The following is a 10,119-nucleotide window of genomic DNA, read 5'->3' on the forward strand; positions in this document are numbered from 1 at the left end:
ATATGGAAACCAAGATTCGTCATGCGCAGTGCTTCCAATAATAAAAATAAATCGTCAAATAATAAAGCATAAAGGTGACTGAGATGTTTTCTTCAAATGAATCCTAGCTGCATGCTCAAGAGTTGACTTATTCCCGCTAAGTAGTTCGTATTGACGGCCTCTTAGATCACACAGGTCGGCCAAGGATTAACACCAAGGTCTCATTGAAAGACACAGGTTTCTCTCCTCTGACCCCAGCAAGCATTATTAATGATAGCGTTTCATTCATTCATTAATCCCACTTTTATCCTCAGAAAGCGGTGTCATGAGACGGCATAGGTAAATTAAGAATCAAGTTCAGAGGGAAAAAGAGTTAATAAACATAGCGAATCGTATAAAAAAATACAATTGCATATTGTCATAATTGCTTGAAGTCACAATGATAATAATAATTAATAAAATAATAAAATATTATTTTAATAATAATAATAATAATAATAAAGCGAGCATAGTTTTATCTTAATATATTATTTTTTCGAGAAAAAATTGCCGTGCAATAATTTTCGTGTCTTCCAGTTTTAAAATGCGTGCTTTTGTTAATTGACTTATGTTGATTATTGATATTTTCATTAACCCACAAAACGGTTTCCAATACAAATCTATCAAGCGCTTTAAGCGCATTTGTATGGCGAGTCAAACACAATAATTCAGTGCATTAAATGATAAATATTAGTCGCTTTGAAGCTTTGCAGTAAAGCTCAAGTCCGTTTTTTTGCCTCCATGTTCTCACGCAGCTCACCTTCATGCGTCTGAATGATGTCTCTTTGCATTCTCCCGCTGGTGCATTTCCTACTTTTTTTTTCAAATGTAAAAACATGCAATGAACGGAGACGTTAACACCTCTAGGAAATTCCTTATTCTCTCCATTCATTGCTGCTGCTGCTTCTGCTGCTCAATATTCTTCTCACCCTCGGTTAATCCTGCAGGAATAAATAGATCTGAATTGAGGTTTTGCATTTACGGCTCGGCTGCAAAAAAAAAAGAAGAAGACAAAGAAAAATTCACCATGATGCAACTACGAATATACTTAGTTGCCGATGTTAAATTATGATACACTCAATTACGCATGCATCAATAATAATAATAATAATAATAATAATAATAATAATAATAATAATAATAATAATAATAATAATAATAATAATAATAATAATAATAATAATACAACCTTAACTGTGGTCGATTGCATGCTGCAGTTTTCGTCACACTTGCTAAAGTTTATCGCAAAGTATGTGTTCATTCGCGTCAGATCGTTCAATCATACAGACCAATTTTCTGTCTCTCTCATCCTCCTCTTTCCTCTCCTCCACCCGCGTGCGCGCCGTTAAATGGCCTATGACGGGCGAACACGGAAACCAGCGGAAAGCGGCACTGCTGATGTCCCTTTGTTGACAAATCCATGAAACAACTCCAGTTTGCATGGTTTAACAGCAGGCTGCAGGGAGGAAGAGAGAGGGGGCGTAATGTCGTCACCGAACCACGTGGCCAGCTCCTCATCATATACTGGGCTTGGTGGAGGTGGAGGTTGTGGTGGTGCTGGGGGTAATCTATCAGAGAGTCCCTTTTAAAAGCTGCGACCTTTAAAAGCATGTGACATCTCGACTTTGTGCTCCAAGTGTGGCTCCATACGGGACGTAAGTGAGCGACGAGGGACACAAGTCGGCCCATCTCCACGCAACTTGCACACCCAGAGTGGAAGAAGTTTCTCTGCAGCGCCTGCCTCTTGAAAGTCTTTGGAGAGACATCCGATCTCTTGACAGGGGCCAGCACAAAGTCAACAGACGCTCGATGTGTGTGCGCGCGCTGCCCTGACTATAACCATCACACCACCGCTTGTTTTGGCTCCGAGACTTTCTTTTTTTTCTTTTTCTTTTTTAAAGAAAATAACTGTAAGTAAGCCGTGACATGACCCTGTCTGGAGGCAGCGAAAGAGCCAGCGACATGTCCGGCCAGACGGTGCTCACAGCCGAGGACGTGGACATCGACGTGGTGGGCGAGGGGGACGATGAGTGCATGGAGCGGGACAGCGACTGCGACAGTCCCGGGGGAGGCATCCTGCACGACCTCCGGGATGATGACGACATTGAGGTGGACAAAGAGGAGATGAGGTCCGGCGGCGGGAGTCCGTGCTGCGAGAGCTCCGGGGAAGGCGAGACCGGCACGGGAAAGGGAGACGAGCAGAGCGCCACGCCGGGAGGTCCACTCCAGAAGCCCAAAAGTAGTCTGGTGAAGCCGCCGTATTCTTACATCGCGCTCATCACCATGGCCATCCTCCAGAGCCCGCAGAAGAAGCTCACCCTCAGCGGCATCTGCGAGTTCATCAGCAGCCGCTTCCCCTACTACCGAGAGAAGTTCCCGGCGTGGCAAAACTCCATCCGCCACAACTTGTCGCTCAATGACTGCTTCGTCAAGATCCCACGGGAGCCCGGCAACCCCGGGAAGGGGAACTACTGGACCCTGGACCCGGCTTCGGAGGACATGTTTGACAACGGCAGCTTCCTCAGGAGGAGGAAAAGGTTCAAAAGAGTTCAGCCGGACATGCTCAGGGACCAGACTGCTCTCATGATGCAAAGTTTCGGGGCGTACGGGCTCGGTGGCCCCTATGGGCGGCACTACGGCATCCACCCGGCCGCGTATTCCCACCCGGCGGCTTTGCAATACCCCTACATCCCTCCCGTGGGGCACATGCTACCCCCGGGTGTCCCTTTACTGCCCTCGGCCGAGTTGAACCGCAAAGCGTTCAACTCCCAGCTCAGCCCGGGCCTGCAACTGCAGCTCAGCAGTCTGAGCACGGCGTCCATGATCAAGTCCGAACCGTCCAGCAGACCCTCGTTCAGCATAGAGAACATTATCGGGGTGTCCAGCTCGTCGTCGTCCACCGCGGGATCAGCGCAGGCCTTCCTGCGGCCTCCAGTGACCGTTCAGTCGGCCCTGCTGAGCGCTCAGTCCCTCTCCCTGACCCGGACCTCCGCCGCCATCGCCCCCATCCTCAGTGTACCTTCCAGTATTCTTTCTGGACATGTTTTACCAGCAGGCACGGCGGCCACGATGTCCAAATGGCCTTCACAATGACTTTTACCTTGACTGCAAAACATATTTTTATATTGAGACACTATCACAGAGGACGTGTAATTGGCAGCACTGGACTGTGTGTAACTATATCTAAAGACTGTTCACAGAGAAAAAAAGAAAAAGGAAATATTTCTGTACAGGTAATATTTGTAAATATTTTTTTTATGAATAATTTGAATTTTTCTGTCTTTCTTTGTTTGGTTACCATTAGAGATCTGTGATATTAGTTTACATTTTTTTGTACTGGATGAAGGATGTGGACAATTTTGACTTTTTCGTATGAGACACAAAAAGCTCTGAAATATTCTGTTTATTATGAAGAAAATAACCATGTGTAATTCAATTTAGCTATATTGTGGTGTACACTGGCTTTATTTGTAAATAAATCAGATAAATAATTCGAAAACATATTTATTATTTATTTATTACATATTTTCATTATTATCTTTCCATATTCACAGACGAAATTCCTATAATGAAAATATACGGTTGTGGTGGACTTCCTTACTACTACCACACGGTCATGTTAAAAATAATTTAATGACATTTTATTTAGACTTTTAACGTAATAATTATTATTGTTGGTGATATAAAACCTTTTCCAATATGATGACGACAACATTTGAAATCAATACAAAACGCATGTTTAAATCTTTTTATTTTTTTCCGTTTTGCTCTTTAAATCTGCCAAGCAATTAAGAAACAAGTGCAAAAGAGAAAAAATTATAAAACTACAAATAACGGGAACTGAATAAATATAGGCCTATATGAGCAGTACAATTCAAACCTTCACAAATGTGTTATTAAATTGAAAACCCTGCGACATAATGACAGTTTACAAGCAACTAACCGCAAATACGTTCTGTAAGGACGACACTCATGGTACATTCTTTAAGTCGATCTATTACAATTTTTTAGACATTAGAAAAATCACGTAGCACTCGACTGAAGTTATTGAAGTTATTTTATCCGGACTGAGCTGCGACTGCATAGAGACCTTTTAATATGACATCACTGCTGGTGTCCTTTTACAATTCGGTGGCTCGACTTCCTCACAGATCACAGTTTCGACAGTTTCGCAGTTGTGTCTGGCTAATCACTTTTACACAAACAGCAAATGGTGTGTGTGTGTTCGTATGTTTGTGTGTGCGGCGCCGGCTCGCGCTTGTGTGCACTCTATATTTATCCGATCCCCATGGGAAAGAGAAAGGAGCCTCTCGCTGCTTCAGTTCGCAGACAGACACCGAAGAAGGTGACGATGATGCAAAACCCTTCTCCAATGTCCCAATGGTATTTCTAATAATTAATACGAAATAGAAAAATAAACAATACGGTAATAATAATAAAAAATAGACCATGAAAATACTAATATAGAAAAAATCGTAACTTAATCGTTTAGAACATTACTGCGAAAACATATGCTTTACACCGAGATCTTGGTTTATGGGTTTTAAAAAAAAGTTATCGTTTGCGGGACCAATGACACAAACCCTTTCATTAAAATTTTGGGGGATTTTAAAAAACGAGCCAAGAAGTATTTGTTCAAAACACCACCGTGGTTATCAAGTTTGGTCTGTCTATAAAATTCGCCTATAAAATTCGCGGTTCAGAAGTGTGAGATCCATGATTTGTCTTCGGGAGGATCAAAATCCACTTCCGGGACTGCAATTACAGTTGTTGCCTTCAAACTCATGCACCTATATGAAAATGAAACAACACTCGCGTTACTGGGGGACTTCACCTACGTTACCGTACCTTCTTATGCAGGAGGGGCTGTGGGAGGGAGACCAATATTTACCAAAATAATTCAACACACACACACACACACACACACACACACACTCATCATATGAATCTATTTCAAAGATTTCTACCAATATTTCTGCCCATGCAGAATACAAATTGCTGACTATATTAACGTGCTCATTTGAAAAGCAAACAGACTATATTGAGCTATGCACTACAGCTGCACTTTAGTGTGCACAGGTGAAGAAAAGCCTTGAGTGTCATTCCCATAGTTCTGGCTGCCTACAGGCCTTGTTCTTCTTTTAACAACAAATGGCAAAATTAATTGAATACCATGGGAAGCAAAGGGATGGAATAATTCACAGTAAAAACACACTTTAACTGCCAAATTTCCATTAACTCAGTTAAACTGCTGTATATACAGTATGCCTCTGGGCATGGTAGATTTAGATTTGTTTTTAGATTTATTTATTTATTTAAAAAGAAGAAAGGGGGCAGAAAGAAGTCAAACTTATAACATCTACATGTCCCTATATCACAAAATGAATGACAGCTATGTAATGCAGAACCTGTTCAATACATAAGAAAAAGTTCATGTAACCTTTTCACAGTTGCTACTACTCAGCAATCTACATCACAGTATTTACACATTGCTGTCAATTAGTGTCTGACAACTTTCAATAGAAGCGCCCATGCATCCCTTAAAAGGGAGAACATTAATACAATTTATTATCTATTATAACAACTTCTGCAGTATATCTTGTAAAATTGTGCTGATGAGATGGCAGATTAATTCCCTTTTTTCGTTATCAACATACCTGTTGTTCTCATAAATAACTTGTGTGTTGCACTTTCATAACCTCTGGATTTGTGAAGCTGCACCCATTCCGGGTTTATAATGTTGGCACTGTAATGTAAAATAAACACTTTCATTGTTGTTGAATATGCAGTCAGGGTTGAGTTTAAACCAACTCAGATTTTAATGAATGCTGGAAGAATTAAAATGTGCTAAGTTTTAGTGAGGCTTTCATCACAAAGTCGAATTATATCACTGGCGTTAGGCCAAAACCAGTTTGCACAATCAGGCAAATTTCATATTCATAAATAACAAATATTTTATTTATTTATTACAAATTATTATCCAATCCAAACTGTTGAAAATGTCTTGTGCTCTTTGATGATGGAATGTTAATGGTTGGTTGGACAATCATGCCGTTTTTGAGATTCTCCTGAAAAGTGATGATTTGGGAATTCCGCCTAGCGCCGGTGATGATAACACAGAATCAAACAAACAAAAAGGGTTCCACATTAATTGCAAACAAATGGAGCCAAGCCATTGTCCAATGAAATGGACACATACAAAATATATTTCTAATAAATAATTAATAGCTCAATCTATAAATTTATCTGGGGAAAAAACACTGAAGCAAAGACTGCAGGTTAAAAACAATCATGCAAAATACAAAAATATGTTGCCATCCATCCATCGTGGCCTCATTTTAGGGTAATAAGGTAGCTGGAGACTATCCCAGCTGGCTTTGGGCAAGAAGTAAGGTACACCTTGGATTGGTCGCCAGCCAATCAGAGGGCATATATAAACACTCACGTTCACACCTATAAATAAATTAGTCATTAAAGAGGAAGTCAACCCAACTTTTTTCTTTACAATAATGGGGTGGTCATTTTGCCACTTGCTGTCGAGTAAAAAGGACATCACAGTTGCTCAGGCCTTCAGAAAACAGGTGAGCCATGATTGGTTGTTGCCTGAGTTCTGAGCAAGTATGATGTCATTTTCAGTGAACAGCAAGTGGCAAAAAGGCCGCCCTTTGAGATGGATCAAAACAGGTGGATTTGGCTGATTTTGCTCATATTTCACAAACACAATATCAAAGACTGGAGAGGTTCGCAGCCGAGTGTGAAGCGGTTGGGATGAAGATCAGCAACGAGTGAAGGCAGGAGGGAGCGGGAGATCGACAGGCGGATCGGTGCACCGTCTGCAGTGATGCGGACTCTGTATCGGTCCGTTGTGATAGAGAAGGAGCTGAGGCCAAAGGCAAAGCTCTCGATTTACCGGTCGATCTACGTTCCTACCCTCACCTATGGTCAAGAGCTGCGGGTTGTGACCGAAAGAACAAGATCCCGGATACAAGTGGCCGAAATGAGTTTCCTCCGCAGGGTGTCCGGGCTCTCCCATAGAGATAGGGTGAGAAGCTCGGTCATCCGGGAGGGACTCAGGGTCGAGCTGCTACTGAGGTGGCTCGGGCATCTGGTTCGGCTGCCTCCTGGATGCCTCTCTGGAGAGGTGTCCCGGGCATGTCCCACCGGGGACGACCCAGGACACACTGGAGAGACTATGTGTCTCGGCTGGCCCGGGAACGCCTTGGGATCCCGCTGTTGGAGCTGGTTGAAGTGGCTGGGGAGAGTGAAGTCTGGGCATCCCTCCTAAGGCTGAAGCCCCCACGATCCGACTTCGGATAAGCAGTAGAAGATGTATGGACAATATCAAAGCTACTGAATGCAAAAAATTCAATTTTGAATCGCTACTGCCATGATGAAAAATGAAACTGCATACACCCTTCTTCACGTACATGATGCGCACATGACATCACATCAACATACAGAGGGCAATAAATTTGAACCCAAATTAACTATTGGGGTGAGTACAGATGGTCCCTCTAACTCCATGTATTTTTGCAAGGCTTCGCGTCATAAAGCATTCGCCAATATGCGGAAGCACTCGCAGAAAGGTGGGCGTCGTCAATGATGCGAAGTGAATGTGTGAATTGTCTTCCTGTGAAACAATCACTGAAAATGATTAAAAATAAATGTTAAATGTGTGAGTAGAGAAACACAGACAAGCAGACACTAACATGACATTTGTTTAATCAATCTGAAAAATCTTGATATCATTCAAAATCAAAAGTTGTCTTGTTTAGTGGCCTTAAATCTCCGCACTTCACAAACCAAAACACAAATTTGGATATTATCGCGAATGTGAGAATGAACGGTTGTTTGTCTTCATGCGTCAGTTTTAGGATTGAATGGTGATCAGTCCATGCATTAACCCGAATCACTTGACTTAGATAGACTGCAGCTTTCCCTGAACCTCACCACGATAAGTGGTATGGAAAATGAATTAATAGTAGCAAGGAGTCAAGGAATAAACACTCTTTATACTTTTAACTCATTAATTCCCAGCCATTTTCACTGATGCAAAACCCTTCGCTCCCGACTGTTTTACTGGATTTTGACTGATTTTACAAGGCCCACAGAATATTGTGTTCTATTGCTATAAAAACATAGAACCTACCAAAAGGAAGATTAGAGTATTTTCTTTCATCAGGAAAAAAAATCTATCTGTTCACGTTTGGCAGCAATTGGCATTAGACTATAGCTAAGTTTTATCATTATTCAAAAATCTGTTTAAAACAGTGGGGATACAGCTTTTTGCAACATGGCCCTGGTTGATCTCTTATACTCTGCTGCCACCTGCTGGCTGTTTTTGTAATAACTACAATTGCTTCAAGCATTCTCTTCAGTTCAGAGGCTGCATCAAAGCCTTCTGTATGCTCCAGCATAAAGAAAACATTAAAAAAAAAACTTAGAAATACATCTTTGGGAGCATGGTAATATTAAAAATAGAACGTATTTATACATTTTTGGGAGCAAATTAGTTAATCTATAATCTACATTCAGTCTTTTTTGTGGTCTCAGATAACATTTTAGCTCAGTACACTTCTTGTTTTGAAACAAAACCAAACTAGACTGATCTCGGAATGAAATTGGCAACATACCTTTCAACATCAACCATTGTGGGATACTAAAACAAAAATACAATAAAAAATCTACTGCCGTGCTGATTTGACACAAAATCAAACCATATGTGAGCTGGCAAGCAACATCATATGGTGGATCATGCAAGTGTGCCAGACTAATTTTTGTCACTTTGTAGTTACGGTTTCCATCAAATATCCGTTCTGATGATGAAAAAAATAAATGTTTAATCGTCTTATAGTATTATTACACATATACAACAAATTGATGGATTGTTTTAAAATCAGAAGTCAAGGATAAGAGTTTGTAAAATTATTGTTGAAGCTACTGTAAAATGGGTAGCAAAAATATTTTTGAAAAAACATTTGGTACTGATATTAGCAAAGATCGGGGGAGTTGACGCAAATGATTTGCTTTTGTGGGCCACATATGATGCGGCGGGCCGGATCAAGCCCCCGGGCCTTGAGTTTGACACCTGTGATATTAATTTTAATTTTAATATTAATAATTTGGTTCAGTTCAGGAGTCATAAGTGGTGTATCATTCCGATGCAAAAACAAACATTGGATCATTCCGACATTTTAATTGAACATTCGGTTCACATTTAAATGGGTGACAAAGCAGACATCAAAAGTAACATCAAATTACATTAAAGAATATCTGTAACAGGTGGCTGGATTGTTTGTAGTCAAATGAATAATTTCTCCCAACAGCAGCATGTTTTATACCTCGACACAATGCCACTGGAAAACTTCTCCACAATATCTAGGACAGGTCATCTTCCACACCACAACAGCAATAGCTTTCTCCAGGGAGGAGGCCACAGACAGTAAATGTAGGTACAGCAGTTACTGAATATTTAAAAAGGCATCAAGATGAAGCAATAAATGACAAAGTAAAGCTGATGTGGCCAGGCATTAATAACTAATGGCTATCAGTGAGTTATTGGCTGCTCGCTTTGTAATGAAAGTGTCATTGCAAATCAGCAGTTGTCCAAGGTTATTATTATTTATACATAATTGATGCCAGAACCACAAGGAACACGTCTACCCAACACCTTGGGAACAAAGACGTTGGTGTCAACAGAGGAAAAGGTCACAGAGGAGATCATGCCCGTCGGCTGAGATTTACACTGAGAGGGGAGGGTAAAAGCGGGGCCTTAATAATTCCACATCTGTATACAGTGCAGATAAGCATGATATTGCCAGTACTGCACACCTAATTTTATGTTGAGCAGACAGTATTCTTACTTTTTTTTTTTAATTCCAACGTTTGTAGTTAAAATGTTTTACTTCTATTTTGGTTCTACAGTATGAACGCGTCATATACAGTTCAGTCTTAAGCAGAGCCAGGGTTTGTCATTAACACTGAACCGGTGGTCCAGAGCAATTGCAGCTGTATCAAGCCAGTACAAATTCAACATTCAATATTTTGAGTTGTGTCCACTCAAAGCTTCTGGAGGCAGAAAATTTAATTTTGAATCACTAC

The 10,119-nt window shown here is 41.0% G+C and overlaps 1 protein-coding gene across 1 annotated transcript; it reads left to right on the forward strand.

Moving 5' to 3' along the window:
- The first annotated feature begins 1,687 nt into the window (after positions 1–1,687).
- On the forward strand, positions 1,688–3,447 carry foxd3 (forkhead box D3). Its single transcript, XM_077584450.1, has one exon. It carries the CDS (start codon positions 1,945–1,947, stop codon positions 3,109–3,111), a length of 1,167 nt encoding a protein of 388 aa, XP_077440576.1. The 5' UTR covers positions 1,688–1,944; the 3' UTR covers positions 3,112–3,447.
- The last annotated feature ends 6,672 nt before the right edge of the window (positions 3,448–10,119 follow it).

This window comes from Vanacampus margaritifer, chromosome 13 (genome assembly GCF_051991255.1).
Source record: "Vanacampus margaritifer isolate UIUO_Vmar chromosome 13, RoL_Vmar_1.0, whole genome shotgun sequence".
Classification (NCBI taxonomy): domain Eukaryota; kingdom Metazoa; phylum Chordata; class Actinopteri; order Syngnathiformes; family Syngnathidae; genus Vanacampus; species Vanacampus margaritifer.

Bases quoted from the DNA above. Each gene is read 5' to 3' on its own strand.
- foxd3 (XM_077584450.1), top strand. From the start codon at position 1,945: ATGACCCTGTCTGGAGGCAGCGAAAGAGCCAGCGACATGTCCGGCCAG.